This window comes from Nomascus leucogenys, chromosome 10, assembly GCF_006542625.1.
Source record: "Nomascus leucogenys isolate Asia chromosome 10, Asia_NLE_v1, whole genome shotgun sequence".
Classification (NCBI taxonomy): Eukaryota; Metazoa; Chordata; class Mammalia; order Primates; family Hylobatidae; genus Nomascus; species Nomascus leucogenys.
In genome coordinates, this window is record NC_044390.1 from 64,743,648 (window position 1) to 64,767,005 (window position 23,358).

The window sequence follows — 23,358 nt, forward strand, 5'->3', positions numbered from 1 at the left end:
GATGGATTAGCCGGGGCTGTTCAGACACAGGAGGAACAGTCCATGCAGGGAGAAGGATGCATGGGTCTCAGCTCCTAGGCTTGCCTCGGGGTGGTGATGAGACCATGGCGTCTTTGTGAGGATTAAACTGTCTTGATATCTGTAAGCCATGGGGAAGAGCACCTGGCACAGGGCAAGCATATCTGTGTCTGTGACTATTTATTTATTTATTTATTTTTTGAGACGGAGTCTTGCTCTGTCCCCCAGGCTGGAGTGCAGTGGCGCGATCTCGGCTCACTGCAAGCTCCGCCTCCCAGGTTCACGCCATTTTCCTGCCTCAGCCTCCTGAGTAGCTGGGACTACAGGCGCCCGCCACCACGCCCGGCTAATTTTTTTTGTATTTTTAGTAGAGACGGGGTTTCACCGTGTTAGCCAGGGTGGTCTCGATCTCCTGACCTTGTGATCCGCCCGCCTCGGCCTCCCAAAGTGCTGGGATTACAGGCTTGAGCCACTGCGCCCGGCCGTCTGTGACTATTTAAAGGCAGGGCAAGTTTCTGGAAGGGTGGGAAAGAAGGGGCTGGGGTAGCTTCTGGTGCCCAGTAGAGGGTGCCCCTGAGCTTGGTGTAGCTGAGAGCGCCAGGAATACTCATCCTGATCTGAGATGGGGACAGGGTGGCTTGCAGAAAGGCGTCCCCTAGGAGGAGTTGGTGTGGCGACTCCAGCTGGGTGTGGTGGCAGGGGTGTGCGGGTACAGGCTACAGCTGGAAGGCTAGGAAGAAGCTGGGGCTTCTGGATAAGCAAGGACAAGGCCGGAGCCAGGCTGGGCTGTGGGGATGCAGACTGGGACTCAGTGGCCGTTCTGAAACTGAGGAGTCACCAGGGCGCAGCGCCAGGGATAGCTACGAATTAGGAAGCGCTAGGAATCGTGTTGAAAAAACCAAGTTCTGCAGCCAGCCTGCCTGGTCTGAGCCCCAGCTCCGTTACTAACCATGGGACCAGGACTGTGTGCAAGTGTCTTACTTTCCTATGCCTCAGTTTCCTCATCTGTAACATGAGAAGAATAGGACCTACTCAGGGGGCTGTCGTGAGGCTGAAATTCACTGACCCTGAAAAGGGCTTGGAGCAACGCTGGGGGCCCGGCTGACATTCTCCCGCCCACCCTCGCTGAGCTGTAGAAATAATTGGTCTATTTTCTAGACGAGAAGGCAGGTTCAGAGAGGTGACTCAAGGCCTTAGCGTCATTCGTGGAGGGGAGAACGCGGGTCTTGTGCCTCTCAGGCGTCTCAGGCTGCTCAACAGAGATGTGGGACTGATACTCCCGCCCAGCCCGTCCCGGGCCTGTCCCGAGGCTCAGGGGCCATGTGGCTTTGCAGGACGCCAAGCAATTCTACGCGTTTGTCAATTTAACTTTAACAGGTGTGAGCCACCGCGCCCAGCTGACTGTTCTTTTCTGTAAGTGTGCTGTGAGTCATCATGAGAAAAAGTTAAGAAGAAACTGACAAAGTATGGGAAACCCTATTTGAAAAGGGTAGAAACTGAGGCTCGGAGTGGTGACAAGGATTATGTGGGCCCCGAGATGGCGCTGCTGAGGGAATGAAGAGGATGACAGCTGGAATGAGAGCCAGAGAAGCCGCAGTTAGACACGAAGTCTCAGCAGCCTGGGAACGGACGGCAGAGGGCGCACTGCTCCCTCCTATCCAGAGCACCTCCTGGCTGCTGGTCGCAGGCCCGCGGCTGGGGAATGTCCCAGTTGACCTCAAGAGAGGTCAGCTCCTAGATTTCCCCCTACAGATCCTTCCTTCCGCCATTTTCTTTCTTTCTTTTTTTCTTTTCTTTTCTTTTTTTTTTTTTTTGAGATGGAGTCTCTCTCTGTTGCCCAGGCTGGAGTGCAGTGGCACAATCTCAGCTCACTGCAACCTCTGCCTCCCAGGTTCAAGTGATTCTCCTGCCTCAGCCTCCTGAGTAGCTAGTACTACAGGCATGCACTACCACTCCCAGATAATTTTTGTATTTTTGGTAGAGACGGGGTTTCGCCATGTTGGCCAGGCTGGTCTCCAATTTCTGACCTCAGGTGATCCAACCGCCTCGGCCTCCCGAAGTGGTGGGATTACAGGCGTGAGCCACCGCGCCCGGCCCTCTCACCATTTTCTTCCTTAAAGGGCTCTAACTGGGAAAAGTCTGTCCAATCGAAAGCTCCATGTTGCATGCCCCTGGAGGGATCAGCCGCCTGGAAAATGCGAACTAGTGGGTAATTTAAAAGCCATTCTTGGTATTTGCCTTGATAATGCACTATGGCCGGGGTTTTTATTTGGTTAGTTTGGGTTTTTTTATTTTTGAGACAGAGTCTCGCTCTGCCACCTAGGCTGGAGTGCAGGAGTGCAGTGGCACAATCACGGCTCACTGCAGCCTCTGCCTCCTGGCCTCATGCAATCTTCCCACCTCAGCCTCCCAGGTATCTGGGACTACAGGTGCGTGCCACCACACCTGGCTAATTTTTGTATTTTTAGTAGAGATGGGGTCTTGCTATGTTGCCCAGGCTGGTTTCAAACTCCTGAGCTCAAGTGATCCACCTGCCTTGGCCTCCCCGAGTGTTGGGATTACAGGCATGAACCACCACGCCCGGCCTTTCTCTTTGCTTTGTTGCCAGGCTGGAGTGCAGTGGCACGATCTTGGCTAACTGCCACCTCTGCCTCCCAGGTTCAAGCTGTTCTCCTGCCTCAGCCTCCCAAGTAGCTGGAATTACAGGTGCCCACCACCACGCCTGGCTAATTTTTGTATTTTTAGTAGAGATGGAGTTTCACCATGTTGGCCAGGCTGGTCTCGAACTCCTGACCTTGTGATCCACCTGCCTCGGCCTCCCAAAGTGCTGGGATTACAGGCGTGAGCCACCGCGCCTGGCCAGGTTTTGTTTTTTGTTTTTGCAACAGAATTACCATCCTGTAACTGTCCCACTTTGGCTGTCTGGGCCTGGCTTCTGCACGCTGACTCTCAGGGTGGGACAGACATATATACCTTCTGAGGCACAGGGCAAGCCCATGGGGGCTACAGCTTGCTGGGGAACCTTGGATAAGTCACTCAGAGCCTGTGCCTCCATTTCCATGTCCATAAGATGGGAGAAGTCATGCTGCCCTCACAGGAATAAATGGGGTGGATGAGCACTCCCTGACCCCCTGCTCCAGGTAAATGCTTTGAAATTTTCGTTTCTTTTTCGTCATTTAGGGAAAGGTGAGCAAATTCCAGTATAGCCTTCTTTTTTTTCTTTCCAGCTTGCATAGGATTTTATACTTGGTATTTTTAAAGCTTAATTTGTTCTGATTATAAAAGTTATTGGCTGGGTGCGGTGGCTCACATGTGTAATCCCAGCACTTTGGGAGGCCGAGGCGGGTGGATCACAAGGTCAGGAGTTCGAGACCAGCCTGGCCAGCATGGTGAAACCCTGTCTCTACTAAAAATACAAAAATTAGCAGGGCGTGGTGGCAGGTGCCTGTAGTCCCAGCTACTCGGGAGGCTGAGGCAGGAGAATCGCTTGAACCCGAGAGGTGGAAGTTGCAGTGAACCGAGATCGCGCCACTGCACTCCAGCCTGGGGGACAGTGCGAGACTCCGTCTCAAAAAAAGGAAAAAGTTATTAAATGCTCTCATTGAAGACAATCTAGAGAATAAAGAAAACATAAAGAAGAAATTAAATATCCCTGTAATACTAATGCAAAGAGAAAAGACCCTGTTGACCTTCCTGGGTGTTTCTGGGTCTTTTAAAATATATCACTTAAGTTTTGAAAGTGAATTGGAGATCCTCTTCACATTCTTTGAAAGCTTGGTATTAACGTTTTGAGCATTTCCCCATGTTGTCCACTATTATTTGAAACTCTGTTTTAAATAGCTGCATAATATTCCATTGTAACGGGCACAGTGATTCATTGAACCCAGGGGTCCCCAACCCCTAGGCCACAGACCGGTACTGGCGGGTGGCCTGTTAGGAACCAGGCTGCACAGAAGGAGGTGAGCAGCGGGCGAGCGAGCATTACTGTCTGAACTCTGCCTCCTGTCAGATCACTGGTGGCATTAGATTCTCTTTTATTTAAATTACAAAAAAAATTTTTTTTGAGACAGAGTCTTGCTCTGTTGCCTAGGCCGGAGTGCAGTGGTGCGATCTCAGCACACTACAACCTCCGCCTCCCAGGTTCAAGTGATTCTCCTGCCTCAGCCTCCAGAGTATATGGGATTACAGACACCTGCCACCACACTTGGCTAATTTTTGCATTTTCAGTAGAGATGGGTTTTGCCATGTTGGCCAGGCTGGTCTCGAACTCCTGACCTCAGGTGATCCACCCACCTCAGCCTCCCAAAGTGCTGGGGTTACAGGCGTGAGGCACCACGCTCGGCCAGCATTAGATTCTCACAGGAGCGTGAACCCTACTGTGAACTGTGCAGGTGAGGGATTTAGTCTGCTTGCTCCTTATGAGAATCTAATGCCTGATGATCCATCCCTGTCTCCCATCACCCCCAGATGGGACCATCTAGTTGCAGGAAAACAAGCTCAGGGCTCCCATTGATTCTACGTTATACTGAGTAGTATAATTATTTTATTATATATTACGATGTAATAATAATAATAGAAATAAAGTGCACCGGCTGGGCGCGGTGGCTCACGCCTGTAATCCCAGCACTTTGGGAGGCCGAGGCGAGTGGATCATGAGGTCAGGAGATCGAGACCATCCTGGCTAACATGGTGAAACCCCAACTCTACTAAAAATACAAAAAAATTAGCCGGACATGCTGGCGGGCGCTTATAGTCCCAGCTACTCGGGAGGCTGAGGCAGAAGAATGGCGTGAACCCGGGAGGCAGAGCTTGCAGTGAGCTGAGATCGCGCTACTGCACTCCAGCCTGGGCGAAAATGAGAGGCTCCGTCTCAAAAAAGGAAAGAAAAATTAGCTGCGCATGGTGGCGTGTGCCTGTAATCCCAGCTACTCAGGAGGCTGAGGCAGGAGAATCGCTTGAACCTGGGAGGCAGAGGTTGCAGTGAGCCAAGATTGCAGCACTGCACTCCAGCCTGGTGACAGAGCAAGACTCCATCTTAAAAAAAAAAAGAAAAAGAAAAAGAAAAAGAAAAAGAAATGCACCATAAATGTAATGCCAAAACCATCTCCTCGACACCCCAGTCCATGGAAAAATTATTTTCCATGAAACCAGTCCCTGGTGCCAAAAGGGTTGGGGACCGCTGACGTAACCAGTCCCTTGTCAGCAGGAGTTGAGGCAACTTCTAAACGTTGGTAGTCGGGCCATGCTTAAACACAACTCTTTGAAGCCCCTCTAATAATTTCCTTAGGCTGGATTGGTTTGTTCCTTAAGCTGGAACCACACTTACTTGCCATACAACCTCATAGTTGGCCCCAGGAGGGACCCAGGGCCGCCCGCTAAAAGCCTTGGGTGGATTCAGTGGTACTTTGTTAAATGAAGTACATGAATATCCTATGGCCCGGCAATTCCCTCTGGGTATATATTCCACAGAAATGATCACGCAGCTCCCAGAGGAGTCCTGAGGGAGGGTTTGCGGTGGGGCAGCTAGAAGCCTCCGGGACGCCCAGTCTCATCAGGAAGCAGTGGGGGTCGTGGCAGATGGACGGGGGTGGGTGCCCATCAATTCTGTAGCAGCGACAGCAGCAGAGTGGACACACACAGCAATGTGAACCACTCTCAGAAACACAGGCCGAGTGAACACAGTGAGACAAAGACAGCGATCTTAACGTGGCTTTATCCGCATAAATTAAGAATACGTGTACACAAAGCAACAATAGCCACTTTGCAAGAACACACACAAGCAAAAAATCCACAGTAAACACCGTAGGAGGACTTTCTGTGGGGAGAGGGTAAGGCAGGGATACGAGGATAAAAGGGAGGGAAGGAGGAAGGAGCCAGTCCGGTGAGGACCACGTGCCTGACTGAGGAGCGAGGAGTGGACAGCCCGGGCCCAGCCGAGGTGGTGCAGCATCCCCCCAGGCCCCGAGGAGATGGAGGAGCAGATCTGCACCCAGTCTTCTCTCAGGGGGCCAGGGCATGTGAGCTGCGGGGAGGCAGTCTCCAGGCCTCTGCCTTAAAAGGCATTTCCGGACGCTCCAGGCTTGCAGGCCCCACCAATCTCAAAAAACAGTGGTGGGGCCAGGGGAGGGCCTCAGAGGATTGCTGATTTTTTTTTTGAGACCGAGTCTCGCTGTGTCACTCAGGCGGGAGTGCATTGGTACGATCTCGGCTCACTGCAGACTCCACCTCCCGGGTTCAAGCTATTCTCCTTCGTCAGCCTCCCAAGTAGCTGGGACTACAGGCACGCGCCACTATGCCTGGCTAATTTTGGTATTTTTAGTAGAGATGGGGTTTCACCATGTTGGCCAGGTTGGTCTCGAACTCCTGACCTCAGGTGATCTGCCTGCCTCAGCCTCCCAAAGTACTGGGATTACAGGCATAGCCACCGCACCTGGCCACGATATTTTAAAAAACACATCCTCTGTCTTACTATGGGGACCACCTACTGTCCCTGTCATGTGGCAGAAGAACATTTTAACTCTCTCACCAAAGATGAACGGCAACGTTCTAGCCTCCCAGAGAGAGGCCAGCATCGTCACCCTATGGACTTAGAGTCCCCCAAAGTCCCTGCGAGGTTCTTGCTGCCCACACTGCGCCCAGGCCAGGGGCAGGCGAGAACAGGTGACAGGAGTCTCCGAGCCACCCCCTAGAGCTCACGGGAGGGCGTCGCAGGGATTCGCATCGGCTCCCACCGACAGATTGCTGCAGGTCTCTGCCAAGGATCCGGGCAGGAGCTCTGGAGCTGGCCTCTCATTCAGAGGCAAACAGCTGCTGGGCACCTCCTGTGTGCCAGGCTCGGCCCTAGGTGCTGGGGATCCGGCAGGGAACATTGCAAAGTCTCTGCCTTCATGCAGGTGGCGGCGCAGCGGGGGACAGATGACAACCAAGGCGGCAGGCCACACGGGAGGCTCTCGAATCCCCAGAATTCAGCCTGTCGCTACCAATGCTTCAGTGCCAGGCCCTGGTGTGTGTGTGTGTGTGTGTGTGTGTAAGGGAGAAGTATACTCAAATGAGGATGCCACATAGAACTCACAGGGCGGTGCTTCTCTCATCATCCCTCAGACCCGGAAACTCCGCTTCTAGGAATTTATCCCAAGGGCGGAGTCCAGAACATTAGAAAGAATGAGCCAACGGATGTCCCCCTGGTGTTGTTCATACCAACTCAGAAATTGGAAATAAGGAGGCCGGGCGCAGTGGCTCACGCCTGTAATCTCAGCACTTTGGGAGGCCGAGGTGGGCGGATCCCTTGAGGCCAGGAGTTCGAGACCAGCCGGGTCAATATCGTGAAACCCCGTCTCTACTAGAAAGTACAAAAATTAGCCAGGTGTTGTGGCAGGCACCTGTAGTCTCAGCTACTTGGGAGGCTAAGGCAGGAGAATCTCCTGAACCCAGGAGGCAGAGGTTGCAGTGAGCTAAGATCGTACCACTGCACTCCAGCCTGGGTGACAGAGTAAGACTCCATCTCAAAAAAAAAAAAAAGGGCCTGGTTCTGGTTAAATAACGGGATGCTGGCTGGGTGTGGTGGCTTGTGCCTGTAATCCCAGAACTTTGGGAGGCCAAGGCAGGCAGATCATCTGAGGTCAGGAGTTCGAGACCAGCCTGCCCAACATGGTGAAACCCTGTTTCTACTAAAAATACAAAAAATTAGCTGGGCGTGGTGGTGTGTGCCTGTAATCCCAGCTACTTGGGAGGCTGAGGCAGTGGAATCGCTTGAACACGGGAGGCAGAGGTTGCAGTGAGCTGAGATTGCACCATTGCACTCCAGCTTGGGCAACAAGAGCAAAACTCCGTCTCAAAAAAAAAAAAAAAAAAAAAAAAAAAAAAAAAAAAAAGGCTGGGCGAGGTGGCTCACTCCTGTAATCCCAGCACTTTGGGAGGCTGAGGCGGGCGGATCACGAGGTCAGGAGATTGAGACCATCCTGGCTAACACGGTGAAACCCCATCTCTACTAAAAATACAAAAAAAAATTAGCCGGGTGTGGTGGCGGGTGCCTGTAGTCCCAGCCACATGGGAGGCTGAGGCAGGAGAATGGCGTGAACCCGGGAGGTAGAGCTTGCAGTGAGCCGAGATCATGCCACTGCACTCCAGCCTGGGTGACAGAGCGAGACTCCGTCTCAAAAAAAATAAAAATAAAAATAAAAAAATAAAAAAGCAAAAACTCCGTTTACAAATCAGCAGCAATTGTGCAATGCACTGTGCATGGGTGGGGAGGGTCTCCGAATTCAAAGACACCGAAGCGAAGGACAGCTACCTGTGGCTGTGGGGTTATGGTTGGCTTCTGTCCTCCTGTTTTTACTTAGGTATATTATCTAGTTTTTCTCAGTTAATTTGTATTCATTCTGTAATAAGTAATTAAAAATACACTTATGGCTGGGTTAGGTGGTTTATACCTGTAATCCCAGCACTTTGGGAGGCCAAGGTGGGCGAATTGCTTGGGCTCAGGAGTTCAGGACCAGCCTGGGAAACATAGTGAGACCCTGTCTTCATAAAAAAGAAAAAAAGAAAAGTCAGGCTTGGTGGCTCACACCTGTAATCCCGGCACTTGGGGTGTCCGAGGCGGGTGGATAATCTGAGGTCGGGAGTTCGAGACCAGCCTGATCAACATGGAGAAACCCTGTCTCTACTAAAAATACAAAATTAGCCGGGCATGGTGGCAAATGCCTGTAATCCCAGCTACTCAAGAAGGCTGAGGCAGGAGAATTGCTTGAACCCAGGAGGCAGAGGTTGCGGTGAGCCGAGATTGCGCCATTGCACTCCAGCCTGGGCAACGAGTGAAACTCTGCCTCAAAAGAAAAAAAAAATTAGCCGGGTGTGATGGTATCCCCCAGTAGTCCCAGCTACTCTGGAGGCTGAGGCAGGAGGAGGATCACTTGAACCAGGGAAGTTAAGGCTGCAGGGAGCCGTGATAGTCCCACTGCACTCCAGCCTGAGTGACAAAGTGAGACCCTGTCTCTAAAAATGAAACCATTTACACAGACACAGGAAAGAGCCAGGAAGGTATTAAAACAAAATGTAAACAGTAGTTATTCATATCTGGTGATGGAACTAGGGTGATTTTTTCACTTTTTTATTTGGATAACTAAAAAGTTGTTACCTTTTTATTTATTTTTTTAAGACAGGGTCTCTCTGTTGCCCGGGATGGAGTGTAGTGGTGAAATCTCAGCTCGCTACAACCCCTGCCTCCTGGGCTCAAGCAAGCCTCCCACCTCAGCCTCCTGAGTAGCTGGGACCACGGACTCATGCCACCATACCTGGCTAATTTTTGTTTTTTTTTAGTGGAGATGGGGATTTGCCGTGTGGCTCAGGCTGGTCTTGAACTCCTGGGCTTAAGCAGTCCACCTGCCTCCGTCTCCCAAAGTGCTGGGATTACAGGCATGAGTCACCGCGCCAGGCTAAAAGTTATTACTTTTTAAAGAGCCTCTGGGCCGGGCGCGGTGGCTCACGCCTGTAATCCCAGCACTTTGGGAGGCCGAGGCGGGTGGATCACCTGAGGTCAGGAGTTCGAGACCAGCCTGGCCAACATGGTGAAACCTCGTCTCTACTAAAAATATAAAAATTAGCTGAGCGTGGCGGCAGGCACCTGTAATCCCAGCTACTCAAGGGACTGAGGCGGGAGAATCGCTTGAACCCGGGAGGTGGAGATTACAATGAGCCAACATTGCGCCACTGCACTCCAGCCTGGGAGACAGAGTGAGACTCTGTCTCAAAAATAAATAAATAAATAAATAAATACAAAAGTAAAGAGCCTCTGATTATCCTCGATGTGGTCCATGCCTCTTGCTGTCTGGGATGTGTCCACTGAGGGAGGTCAAGCCCACTGACAAACGCTCACAAGCAACCACTCTCGTGGACCGGACAAACACACCCTCCATCCGTGTCTCTGGGCGGGGTGGGGGGAGCGGTGCAAGAACCCCTGGGTGGGGAGGATGAGAAATAGAGGCGTCTGGATCCCTATTGATGCTTTTCACCCTTTGACAATGTCCACCTTAGTGTGTGCTTTACCAGGTGCATGATATACGGAGGGAGCGGGCCTGTGCGTGACTTATCATAAATGAACATACGTCTGCTGGTGGCGCTCAGCACATGTTTATGGGACTGAATTGTTCACTGAGCACCCCCGCCGCCCCACAAAGAGAAACGGGTCCAGGTTCTAGGACGGGGATGTTGCTACGACCTGGGGCTGCTGGTGAGTGGCGCGGGTGCCTCCCTGTCCCACGCTCTCCCTGGCCATTTCTGCAAAGTGTGCTTCCCTGGCGTGCCGTTCCAGCCACTGGCTCCTTTTTCTCCTCATTTCTTCCCCACTAGAATGTGAGCTGCCGGGGCTAGGGCTGCACTTTGCCTGGCTCGGTCACCACCCAGGACAGGGCTTGGCACAGAGCCGGTGCTGCCGGTGTCTGTTGAACGTCACGTGTCGAAGTGGGGGAAGGATGGAGTGCAGGGAAGCCGGGGGCAGGTGCATGGGGACCGCACAGTGTGGAATGTCACCTGCTCAAGGGAGACGTGGACGGATCGGTGGAGACTGCAGCTAGGGAGATGCAGGGCAGACTCAAAGCAAACCGGCAGACATGGGAGCCTGTGGGAGGTGGGTGTGGACAGAGGGACAAGGCCCTGCAGGAGCAGGGGGTGGTGATGTGACAACGCCCCTGACGTTTCTGGACCCCTTCGCTGGCCCTTGCCCCACAGCCACCAGGAAGGGACTGCTCCCCTGAGAGGTCCCCTTTCTTCCCTGAATCTGGCTCTCAGGACGGTCAGATGGGAGCAGCCTAGTCCTCCCACCCCTTCCCAGGGACAGACCAGGCAGAAGAGCAGCCACACTTCTTAGGGGAGCTGTTACATCTGGAAGGTTAGATCTGGAGGGGCTGGGACCTCTGGCATCGGCACCCTCTTCCCTCCCAGCTTTACAGGCTGGGGCAGGAGGAGGCTTGCTTGGAGGCAGGATTTGGACCAAATCAGCCTGGGGTAATGATCCCTGGGAATCACTGGCAATGCCTGGAGATATTTTTGGAACTGGGGGTGGGGTGCTACTGGCATCTAGTGGCCGGAAATGCTGCTAAACATCCTACAGCACACAGGACAGAGCCCCCCACCCTGCCCGCCAAAGGATGATCCGACCCCAAATGTCAATAGGGCAGAGGTTGAGAAGCCCTGCTTTCTAATAGCACAGCTCTGTCCCCCCAAGCCCTCGCTTACGGCCTGTCCTAATCAGAGTCATCATTAATCGAGTGGCAGCTGCCCCATCCTGAGCACCAGCCACAGGCCACCATGGCACCAAGCACCAGAGCGTTCTCAGCCTCTCTGCTCTCCAATTCTCACACCAGCTCCAGGAAATGGGGACGCAAACCCTGCACTGCCGGGCAAATGACCATGGAAACGCCTCCCGTCCTCTGACCACTCGCCAGGTGCCAGCACACAGGCTAATGCCCCAATAAGTACCAGACCCATCAGCCCTCACAGCAACACCTCAACACAGGGGCTTGCATTGTCCCCGCTTTTCAGATGAAGAAACTGAGGCTCAGAATCATGCCGTCACCTTCCCAAGGCCACGAGAGGGTGTGGTGGTGCAGATGCCACAGAGGTCCCTGTGGAAGGGTTGCTCTCTACACCCCAGGGACTCCACGGCTCGGCCTAGGCCGACCCGCCTGTCCTGTGCTGGGGGCTGGGCAGGTGGCCTGCACTTGGGCCCCAACACAGTGGCTCAGAGACAGGGAGCACTGTGCTCCCAAAGCCCAGAGGGTCTCCACTCCACCTTGGGAGCCTGGCTCCAGCTGACAGGATGCAGACGCGCAGGCCACATCCACAGGTGCCGGAGACGGGGAAGCCCCGGTGTGGGGAGGCCCAGAGGGGATGGGCTGCATCTGCACGCCTCCGCAGTGCCCCCTCCCTGGTCCCCCTCTGCCCGCTGGCCCCGCATACCTGGATGCCGTTCTCTTGCAGGTTCAGGTACCGCGTGTTGACCGGGATGCTGGCTGGGACCTCGGCCAGGTCTCTCCGTGTGCAGATCACCCGGCTGGCCTGGTTGCTGCAGGAGCAGGCCACGGGGCAGGAGGTGGCCGGCGGGGAGCCCCCTCCGGCGGCAGATGTCACGGCCACTCCACCTCCACCAGCCCCCAGGGGTGGGGAGAAGAGCCAGAGGAAGAGCAATGCCCCGTGGGGCCAGGACATCCTACCGGGCGGCAGCGGGGGGCACGGGGAGCCGCGGGCACGCGCCATCCTCAATGTTCATGCTCCGCGTGGACACTGGGGGGCTGTGGGCGCGGGAGAGAGAGGGGAGAGGCTCGGTGAGGGACAGGAGCCCATGTGGCCCGGGTGCTCGCCAACACCCAGGCAGCCCCATCACCGCCTCCCTGCCCCATGCCCAGAACAAAGGGACAGGGAGGGAGACAGCCGCCGATGGACCCACCCAGCAGGCTGGGGCAGGCAGAGGGAAGCTTGGCCTGCCCGGCCCTGCACTAGCTCATCCTCTCCATGCTGGCAAGATTCTACGCCCATTCTGCAGCAGGGAAAACTGAGGCTGGGGGAGAGGAAGTGCCTGCCCAAGGTCGCTCAGCCAGTAAGTGCAGAAGTTGTCCAGATTCAAAACCCAGTTCTTTGCATGATTTCAAAAAGGTAGATACATCAGAGGAGTGAGACAGACAGACAGACAGACAAAGCAAGGGGGCAGAAAGGGGGAAGAGCAAGCGAGGTGGCGAGGATCTCGCTCCCATCCCAACACCCGCCTGGTCCCCTTGCCACCTGCGTGATCGCCTGGGAGGCGGGTCCCAGCCTCCTCTCCCCTCCACTCCCTCTCCCTCTCCCCCTCCCAGGGATGTTAGCGAAGAGATGCATTTCCCCCACCCCCTGTGTCCTCAGCTAAACCGAAAGACCCTCCACTGCACACCCTCCTGTCACTGCCCACCCTGTCCAGGCCCTGTGGGGGCCTCACAGCAGCTTCAGAGACTTGAGTCAGACTCATGGGAGAATCTGAGGGAGAGAGAAGTAAGGTGGCAGACAAGGCAACTGTGGAGGTGACAGGTGTGGGCAGGTGAAGGGAGGGCTGGGAGGCAGCAGGGTGAAGAGAGAGGAGACTGCAGCTTGTGTGTGATGGTGGCTGGGAACCTGGCGGGGGGCGGCACAGTCTGAGAGGCCACCAGCTGCACCCCCCCCTTTACCCCGAGACTGTGGGTGCTCCAGGCAGAGACAGCCCCGATGGGACTCGTGCCAGCTGCTGCCGCAGGACCGAGCTCGGTTCTCAGGGAGGGGATGGGGAAGGGAAGGGGGTCCAGGGACTCTGCCTGGGTTCTGGGAGGAAAGTGGACAGTGGGGACTCGGGTCCTCTGAGAAGTCACGCTGTACCTCCCCAATCTGTCCTGCCCCGCCATTTCCATAGAACCAGAGAGGGAAAGGGGATGGGCGAGTCACAGCAACAGCAACGATACCAGTAACAATAGTCTCTCTGGAACACTGGGTAAGCCCTTGCAATGCAGCAAACTGTATCCTGGTCATCTCGTGTAAGCCTCATAATGACCATAGGAGAAAGCTATTAGGATGCCCAATTTACAGATGGGGACACTGAGGCACTACGAGGGAAAACGGCCTGTCCAAGGGCACAGAGCAGGCCGGGAGGGCGCAGAGGGGGTACTTTGGCCCTGGGTCTACCCTCTGGCTCCCAGCTCTCCTTTGCACGCAGCATCTCTGAGTACACACAAATACACCCACACTAGCAGGCCCTGCCCCAACACAGGCCAACCCCAAGCCGTTCCCAAGAGGCCAGGAGGAGAGCAGGTCACACAAACATGCACACCGACCCACTCACACTCAGCAGTGATGGGGCATGCCCTCTCATGGTGGACTCTCAGGACCCCCGACACAGGCTCACCCCCAAGCACACGGCTGTGCACACACACAGTCACTCCCTCCTCCTGCAGTTTCCAAGACCATTTTAACCCAGATAAAAATGTGTGTGCATACGTCTGTGTATCTGAGTGCGTGTGTGAGAGCGAGGGCTAGACAGAGACACAGAGAGACAGAGACAGAAGCAGAGGCAGAGAGACAGAGGGCAGGGGTAAGAGGGGGCTGGGGAGAGAAAGAGAGAGAGAGAGAGAGAGAGAGGAGGGAGAGGTTGATTCTGTGTCCACCCGGGCTCATTTTTCTCCTGGAGGGCCGGGGCCGTGTGTCTGTATCTGACTATGTGAGTGTGGTGAGGGTCTTCATTTTCCTGAATGTGAACAGGGAGGTCGATGCCCAGTCCTTATCCTGGGTCTGGGTCTCCCACCTCTTAAGACCCTGGCGATGATCCAGCCCACACCCTCTTAGCCAAAGGGCTGGCCCAAAGAGCAGGGCCTGGATTTGAGGCTGGGGGACCCTGCAGGGCCTGGGGGAGCCCACGGCACCCACCCCGGCCTCCAGGCCTGCCGCTGCTGTGTCTACCTCCGCATCTGTCCCCAGCTCTCCTGCTGCCAGCCCGCATCCCCCCACCCCCATCACGGCTTCTGCAGCGACTCGGCCTCCCTCCCCTTCCCCCCCTCGCCCTCTGCCATCTCCCATCCTCTTCTCCCCCCAACCCCATGGTGGGGGACACTCACCCTGGTGGCTTGGCTTCCGCTGGGCCTCTCCCTGCGCCCAGGCCCCCCCCTCCACATGCCTCCGGCCAGCCGGGGTCTCTGCCTCCCCAGTTCTCCAGGGCTTCCCGTCGAGATCGTGCTGGGGGGGGGCGCAGGGGCTTCTTGGGTCTCCCCGCGCCCCCCCCACTGGCCTGTCGTCCTTCCCAGCTCTGGGGGGAGGCTGTCCTTTGGCCACTGCAGCAGTTCTCTCCTCCCCTCCCCGCTTGCCTCCTCCGGTCTCCTTCCACCCCCTCTCCCACCTCTACCTCGACTCTCCCCCCACTGCAGCCTCCTTTCTCTCCACCCACCGACCCCAGCCCCCTTCTCCTCTCTCTCTGCCCCCTCGGTCCTCCCCCTCCGCCTCTGGTCCCCCGTCCACCTCCTCTGGCCTCAACCCCCTCCTGAGTCTCCCCCTCACAATCTTGCCTCCCTCGGGACCCCCAGGCCCCTTCTCTCCTTCTCCTCCATCTATTCCTCCCTCTTGCTCTATCCCTGTCACCCTCTCATCGGCCCTGAGCCCGTCTCAGTCAGGTCGTCTGTCTGTCCGTCTGTCTTGGTCCCTTTCTCCCGGGCTCTGTCTGTCTCTCTTTCTCCGCGATTACAATTTCTAGTCACACGGCAGTGCAGAGCCAAGCTGTGCCTCAGCTCCCTCCCTCCCCACCCCTCCCTCCTTCTTTCTCTCCTTCTGAACGGGGAGGGCGCCTCTCCTCCCTCCTCCTCAGCCTCCCTTCCCTGCGCCGCCAGGGGGGAGGCCTCCCCCTCCCCCCGCTAATCAAAGGCTTCGTTATCTAATTAACCCATTGGTTCTGGGCAGCCAAGGAGGCAGCCGAGGAAGGTCGGGGGAAGCGGGGGAGGAAGGTTGCCGGCTGGGCTGCCCAAGAAAGGGGGGTGGGGGTGGGTGGGCCGTGCCAAGCCAGAGCCTCGTGGCACACAGACAGCCTCGTTGGCTGCATGACCTGGCTGGGCCACCGCTGACCCCCCGACCCCCACTGCCGGCCAAAACCCCCCAGCATCACACCCCCCACCGGGTCTAGGCACACAATTTTGCCCAGGGTTTTCCTGCAGATGCCCCTGTACCCCAGGAACTCCTTCAAATCCCCACCATGCCACACAGCCTTTACTCCAACCCTGATATACCACACCTGATATACCAGCACTGGAACCTGTGCCCTGCACCATCACCCCTGTCCCGTGGCTGAGGGCCAGCCCCTCTTCATGCCACAAAGACCCCCACCCCTAGAGGCACCCCTCTCCCTTGGACCTTAGCCAGATCCTGACATCCGCCTCTTGACACACTTCTGCAAAATCTGCAGGGCAGCCACGTTCATTCATTCAACTTATCCACCCATCCATCCGTCCATCCATCCGTCCATCCATCCGTCTATCCATCTGTCCATCCATCCATCCATCCATCCATCCATCCATCCATCCATCCACCCATCCGTCCATCCATCCGTCCATCCATCTGTCTATCCATCCATCCTTCCATCCGTCCATCCATCCATCCATCCGTCCATCCATCCATCCATCCATCCATCCATCCACCCATCCATCCTTCCATCTGTCTGTCCAACAAATGTCTAACCAGTCCTTGCTATGTGCCAGACACTGGCCCAGGACACCCACAGGCCACAAAAGGCACCTCTCGAGAGTGGGGCACATTGGTGAGTGCCGAGAGGCCTGGGTTTGAGTCCTGACTCTGCTGCCACTTCCCGTGTAACCTCGGGCCAGTGGCTTCATTCTCCCAAGCTGCAGTTCCCTCCACTGTGAAACAGGGATAATGAGAGTGTCTGCCTCCTAGGGCCGCTGTGGGGATTAAATCGCTAAATCCTCGGTAAAGGGTTCTGTCTTCACAACATATGCGGAATCAGACCCGGGAATCAGAGGATCTTTCTCCCCACACCCAGGCTCCATCCCTGACCTGGCTCCCATCTCCCTCTTGAACGATTACAGTGTCCTCCCCTCCAGCCTCCCCATTTCTACCTTCACCCCCACTCCCTGTGCATTCCCCACGGGCAGCGAGAGGGATCCTGTCAACACCCCATGGACCCTGCCCCGCCCCTGCTCCACAGCCTTCCACAGCTCCCGTTCCACTCAGAGCAGAGGTGAGGACTTCACCGCGGTTTTCAGGCCCCCACTCTCCACCCCAGCTCCTCCTCTGACCTCATCGCTTCCCTCCTCCCCCTGCTCACTCGATGTTTCCAGAACAGGCTGTGCACACCCCAGCCCCAGGGCCTTTGCACCTGCTCTTCCCTCTGCCTGGAATGCTCTTCGTCGGTTGTCTACAGGGCTCTTGCCCTGCTCTCTATCAGGTCTGTGCTCCAATGCTACCTTCTCAGTGAGGCCATCCTGACTGCCCCGCATCAAACAGCACCCCCATCCCTCTCCAGAACCTTCTCTGTTTCGTTTTTCTCCATGACATTTATCAGCATCTGAGCTTTATATGGGTCCGTGGGCTTGAACGCAAGTTTCCCGAGGACAGCCAGTTTGTGACTATTTGGTTCCCAGGACCCACAACAGTGCTGGGCACATGGCAGTTGCTCACCACACACTGGTGCAGGGATGGATGGGTATGTTATCGTCACTGTGAGTCTATTTCCCCCCACGCTCACACACAGATACCCCCATTCTCTGTTCTGCACACCGAGCCAGGCCGCACTGCAATAGCTGCACAATGCAGGCTCCCAGCCCTGGACACCCTCGGTCCCCAGGTCCCCTTCCATCCCAGGAGGCCTGCTGGCAGAGGCAGCACTTTTTTTTTTTTTTTTTTGAGACAGAGTCTCACCCTGTTGCCCAGGCTGGAGTGAAGCGGCACGATCTCAGCTCACTGCAACCTCTACCTCCTGGGTTCAAGCAATTCTCCTGCCCCAGCCTCCTGAGTAGCTGAGACTACAGGCGCTCACCACCACCCCGGCTAATTTTTGTATTTTAAGTTAGAATCAGGGTTTCACCATGTGGGCCAGGCTGGTCTTGAACTCCTGACCTCCAGTGATCCACCTGCCTTGGCCTCCCAAAGTGCTGGGATGACAGATGTGGGCCACCATACCTGGCCGAGGAAGCACATCTCGCATCAGCTGGACACCAATGTCCCGGGTCACCCTCCATGCCCCGGGTCACCCTCCATGCCCCAGCACCACCCGGATGGCTAAGTCCTAGATATTACACCTCAGGTTCCAAACAGGAGGTCCCCAGCGCAGCTCTGTGCACCCAGAGGAAAGCTACCACTCTGCCCATACCTCAGATACCACCTGTGTGAGCTACACTCCTGGACACAGCTGCATACTGAGAGGGCACCTGGCACCAGCTGTCCCCAGATAGAGCCCTCTGACCTGGATAACAGGAATGCCGGCTAACCTCATCTCTTCCGCACACACATCTGACTTGCGTGAACTCACTGAATGACACCACCAAAGGTGGTCACGTCCAACACACATCTGGCACTGACTGGGCACCATTCTGGGAGCTTTACTTGCATTAGCCACCGCAGTTCGCATCAACCCTCTGAGAAAAGACTGCTATTACACCCAGTTCCCAGCTAGCAAAGCTGAGACACACAGAGGTACTGTTAGTTGCCTAATGCGAAACACATGGCTAGGAAGTGGCCCCTCCGAGGTCAGCCTCGCCGGAGTCCAGGGGCCCCAAAGACCCCCAAGTTTGGCCTGACAACAGCAACAATTCCCATGGAGGTTGCCTCTGTGTGTGGGGCAGGGTGCAGGCAAGGCCACAGGCATGCTGAACAGCCATCCTTCCTCAGCCCCTGTAGTCACCCGCACTGCACAGGATATGACATGCCTGACACCCCACCACGGCTTCACGCCCAGCTGGCAGAGGCTCCATGGACTACCCTCTGCCCCCACGCACCCCTAATAGTGATGGAAAGTACTGATTTCATGTGGGTGCCATGCTGTCCGCTCCTCAAGCTGCTGGCTTCTCCCCACGGCCCTGGGAGGAAGGGATGGTTCTTGTGCCCATTGTACAGATTCAGAGGTGAGCGCCACTTGCCAAAGGTTACACAGCCCTCCAGCAGCACAGCCGGCATTGGAACCCCAGGCCTGGAACTTCTCCAAGTCACCACGGTTGCTTCTCCTACCCCAGCTGCCCCGAGAGAGGACCCATCACAAGGGTACACCTGTTCTCCTCCCTCACCTGGTGCAAGGAACAAGCCAGAGGTGCAGACACAGAAGGACCCCAAAGAGGAGAAGTAGGAGGGGCAGAGAGTGGCAGAGTCACAGGGAGACAAACACAGGCACACAAAGGGGCCTGAAAGGGCAGGAGGACAGGAGGCCCCGGGATGGAGCTGAGATCCAGGGGAAGGCAGAGGCTGGGAGGGCCCAGGCACTCGAGGCATGAAGCTGAGTCCTCACCGGCTTCGCCATCCTCCCCAGCCCCAGCTCTGAGAGATCTCGGGCACTGTGCCTGGGAGGATTCAGGCAGATGGCAGATCGGAAACTCGGGGACCCAGGGGAGGCGGGGTGAGGAGAAATGGGAGGCAGGGAACGTTCCTGTCAGGCGCACTCATTTTTTGGGGTGGGGGTGGGGGGGTAAATTCAGACGGCCAGAGGGAAGATGGGAAATTGACTACCATTGCAGCAAGAGGCCTGGAGGTTAGAGCTAGAGAAGAACTTCCCCACTGCGAGGGACTGGGGCAGAAGTGGAGCCTGGGGCCCAGAGGGTGGAGAGGGATAGAAGCTGGGGAGGGATGAGCCTTTCTGTCCCTGGAAGCCTGTCCTATGGGAGAGACTTGGGTTCAGGGGAGGGGACAGGCAGCGCTGGCGTTCTGAGCCAATCCATGTCCTGAATGCTTTCAAAATAAAAGCAGCCCCACAGCCCCAAGAATTGTCAGGCTTCTATGTTTGGAGGTAGAAGAACCTTAGGGAAAGGGCCGTCCAGGCCCCCCAGGAGCTGCTGATGAGGAAGCGGGACTAGGGGCTTGGCTCAGCTCACGAGTTTCCCGGGCCACTGGCCACTGGGCAGCAGGACCAACAGGCGGCCAGTGCAGTGGGGGTGCAGCGGGTGGGGGTGAGGTGGTGACTCGCTTGGAGAGGGGGCTGTCCTTTCCCGTGCAGCCACGCCGGCCTCCCCCAGGCTCCTCCCACCCACCAGGCGCCTCCCACCCAGGCTCTTCCCATCCACACCAGGCCCATTCCCCTGAGGGGACTTTGCCCCTGCTGTGCCCTCGGCCAGCCGGGGGTGTTCTTCCTGGGGCCGGGGGAGGGGGGGGGCTCTGCGTTCCCACAACACCCCCAGGAGGTCTTCTTGGAGCTCCCCCTACCATCTCTATCCCTTGCACTTCCTTTTCTTCACAGCTTCACAGCTCGTGTCACGGCCACCCAGCACCTGATGCTCGGTGATTTGTTCCTGCGTTCATTGCCTGCCTTCCTGCTAAGAGGGGAGCTCCTGAGGGCTTTGCCGGGGCGTTCACGGCTGCATCCTCAGGGCCTGCCACAGCGCTGGCCCCTCCGAGCCTCAGTATTTGCTGCAGGAATGAGCGAGCCAGCGCCCCCACCGGCAGTTCCTCTGCTGGCACCCGAGGCAAGGAGGCCTGTGTCTCTAGGGAGGCAAGTGTGGGGGTGGGGGAGCCGTCCGAGGGCTAAGTGAGAGGGTGGGCACAGGGTGGGCCCCGGAACGTCCAGGAGGGAAGCCGGGAGGCGGGAATGTCGAGCTGTTACAGAGGCCGTGGCAATGGGCCGGGGGCGGGGGGGGCCCTCCTTCCTCCCACATCGGGCTATGACAACAGAGGGGCAGGCTCAGCTCTGGTGGGTGAACCACCCCTGAGTGGACTGGAGCGGGGCGGCTGGAGGCCAGGGAGGAGCTGCGCCAGGGGTCCGGGGGTAGAGGATGAGGCCGCGGCTGGAGCCACGGGAATGGAGAGAAGGGAAAGAGTGAACAGATAAAGCAAATTTGTAAAAGTGGCAGAAGCTGGAGGCGGTGTAGGAGGTGAGGGAGAGGGCGGAGCCAGGCTCTTCTTATAGATCTGGGGTCAAATTCCAAAAGCCGGAAGAGGATGTGGGGTGGGAAGCAGTTACGGGGAGAAGGGAATGCAAAGGTCCCTGCCACAGGCCCCCCAGCCCCAATCTCCACTCACAGGCGGTGCCTCGCTCTGGTCACACCCACAGGGCAGCAGGGGAGCTGGGGACACACCGCCCACCCGGCTCCCGTCCAGTCCCTGGCTGTGCCACCTTGGGCCAGCTGCAGCCTCTCTGATGATACTGCACGGGGCTGTGGCAAGGGGGCCCAAGTAGGGCCTGGCACACAGCAAGTGACCAACAAGTGACATATAGGACTCCGAGCCTGGCCGGAAGCCGGGAAAAGGAGAAACGTCGGCTCCGACCCCCTGGTGCTGCCAATTTGCTGCTAGGAACAGTACTCTGCGGTCACTCAGTTTCCTCATCGGAGAAATGGGAATTAACAGCAGGTTTCAGAAGACAGAGGGCTGGGAGGGCAGGGTGGGGGGCGGTGAGGACCCAGGAAGGGCTGAGGTGAGCTATTTACCAGCCAGTGGAGGACTACAGTTGACCCTTGAAGGACAGGGGTTTGAACCATGTGGTTCGCTTATATGTGGACTTTCTCCTGCCTCTGCCACTCCTGAGACAGCAAGACAACCGCCCCCTCCTCCTGCTCACAGCCCACTCAATGTGAAGACAATCAGGGGAGCCCGTTACGATGATACACTCCAGTTAGTGGCTAGTAAATGTATTTTCTCTTCCTTAGCATTTTCTCAATAACATTTTCTTTCTCTAGCTCACTTTATTGTCAGAATTCAGGATAGAATACATTTAACGTGAATGTGTTAACTGTTTATGTTATTGGTAGAGTGTCCAATCAACAGGACACTATTAGTAGTTAAGTTTTAGGGGAGTCAAAAGTTAAATGCAGATTTTCAACTGCACACGGGGCTGGCACCCCTAGCCCCGAAGTTGGTCAGGGGTCAACTGTATACATACACACACACACACACACACACATATACACACACATGCATACATACACACATCACACACACATACATATACACACACATACATACACACATACATACACACACATCACACACACAGATATATATACACACATACACACACATATACATACATATACACACATATACATACACATCACACACATACATATATACACACATACTTACACACACATACATATATATGCACACACATACATACACACACACATCACACAAATTTCTGCTGGAGTGCAGTGGCGTGATCTCAGCTCACTGCAGCCTCCACCTCCCAGGCCCAGGTGATCCTCCCACCTCAGCCTCCTGAGTAGCCGACTACAGGTGTGGACCACTACACCTGGCTAATTTTTTTGTATTTTTGTAGAGATAGGCTTTTGCCATGTTGCCCAGGCTGGCCTCAAACTCTCGGGCTCAAACAATCCTCCTGCCTCAGCCTCCCAAAGTGCTGGATTATAAGCGTGAGCCACGGCACCCGGCTGTATTTCAATATTTCAATGCATCACCATCAAATAGACTCTCTGCAATGATGCAAATGTTCTCTCCGTGCCGTCCAGCACTAGCGGCCACCGGCCACATGAGGCTACGGAGCACATGACATATGTCGAGAATGAACAGGGACTGAATTCTTCATTCGACTTGATGTGACTGTTGGTGCTCACGCGTGGCAGTGGCTGTGGCAGCTACTGTGTTGGACAGCATGGATCTAACCACTGATCCTGCTTGGAACTGCTTCTGCCTGAGTCCCTGAAGTGCCGCTCCATCTGCTCCTTGGCCCTGCCCAGCTACCTCACAGGACTCTTATAGGACTCATGGAGAGGCCAGGGAGATCATAGCCGGAGAAATGGAACGTTACGGAGAGTGTGAGGCCCGAGCACCTGGCCAGCGCTGCCTTGGTTACCTGTGCCAGGCCTGCGCTGCGGGAGCTGCCTGCAAGAGTTTATTCAGTCCCCGCGAAGGGCCCATGGCGAGAGCTGCTGCTGCCCATTTTACAGAAGGGCACACAGAGGCACGGTGAGGTCACTGCTATACACATGGATAGCCAGATTTGGGTAGGCTTTGAGATAAAAACTGAACTTAAAAAAAAAAAAAAAAGAAAAGAGGGCCGGGCGCAGTGGCTCACGCCTGTAATCCCAGCACTTTGTGAGGCCAAGGTGGGCGGATTACCTGAGGTCAGGAGTTTGAGACCAGCCTGACCAACATGGTGAAATTCCACCTCTACTAAAAATACAAAATTAGCCGTGCCTGGTGGCGGGCGCCTGTAATCCCAGCTACTGGGGAGGCTGAGAAAGGAGAATTACTTGAACCTAGGAGGCAGAGGTTGCAGTGAGCTGAGATGGCACCACTGCACTCCAACCTGGGCAACAGAGCGAGACTCCGTCTGAAAAAAAGGAAAGAAAAAAACTGAACTTCCAGGTCCCTGGACTGTGATTCTGTGCTGGGATGGGGCGGCTGAACACCCCTGAACTGAATTCACCCCAGAAGAGAACCGGACCCTGGCCTGGCATTGGTGGTTTTTACAACAGTATTTGTTGCCAAGGCTCGGGCAGTGGGGCGTGAGAGTGAGTTTGCAGGTGGGGAGGGGCGTGGCCCCAGCCAGCTCCACTCATAGTGGTCCTGCCTAGGAAGGACGCTGATCTGATCTGTTTTCTCTCACAGGGTTGTGCATAGTTATTTTGTTTACAACAAAAGGGTGCTACTAAAAGTCATAAAAAGCTGAAAACTATGTGAACTGAAACAACGCTT

At 55.8% G+C, this 23,358-nt stretch overlaps 1 protein-coding gene across 3 annotated transcripts in view; it reads right to left on the minus strand.

Annotated features, from left to right (window-relative positions):
• Window positions 1–23,358, minus strand: part of LRRC4B (leucine rich repeat containing 4B) — a 50,645-nt gene that overhangs the window by 18,673 nt on the left and 8,614 nt on the right. Inside the window, exons 2-3 of one of the 3 annotated variants that reach the window (XM_030821146.1) lie at window positions 14,619–14,736; window positions 11,971–12,302 (exon numbers count right to left, since the gene is read on the minus strand). In XM_030821146.1, the coding sequence (XP_030677006.1) occupies window positions 11,971–12,267 (297 nt within the window). In that variant the 5' untranslated portion in view covers window positions 12,268–12,302; window positions 14,619–14,736. Of the gene's footprint in view, window positions 1–11,970; window positions 12,303–14,618; window positions 14,914–23,358 lie in introns of those variants that run through there. The other 2 variants (XM_030821145.1, XM_030821147.1) reach the window with 2 other exon arrangements.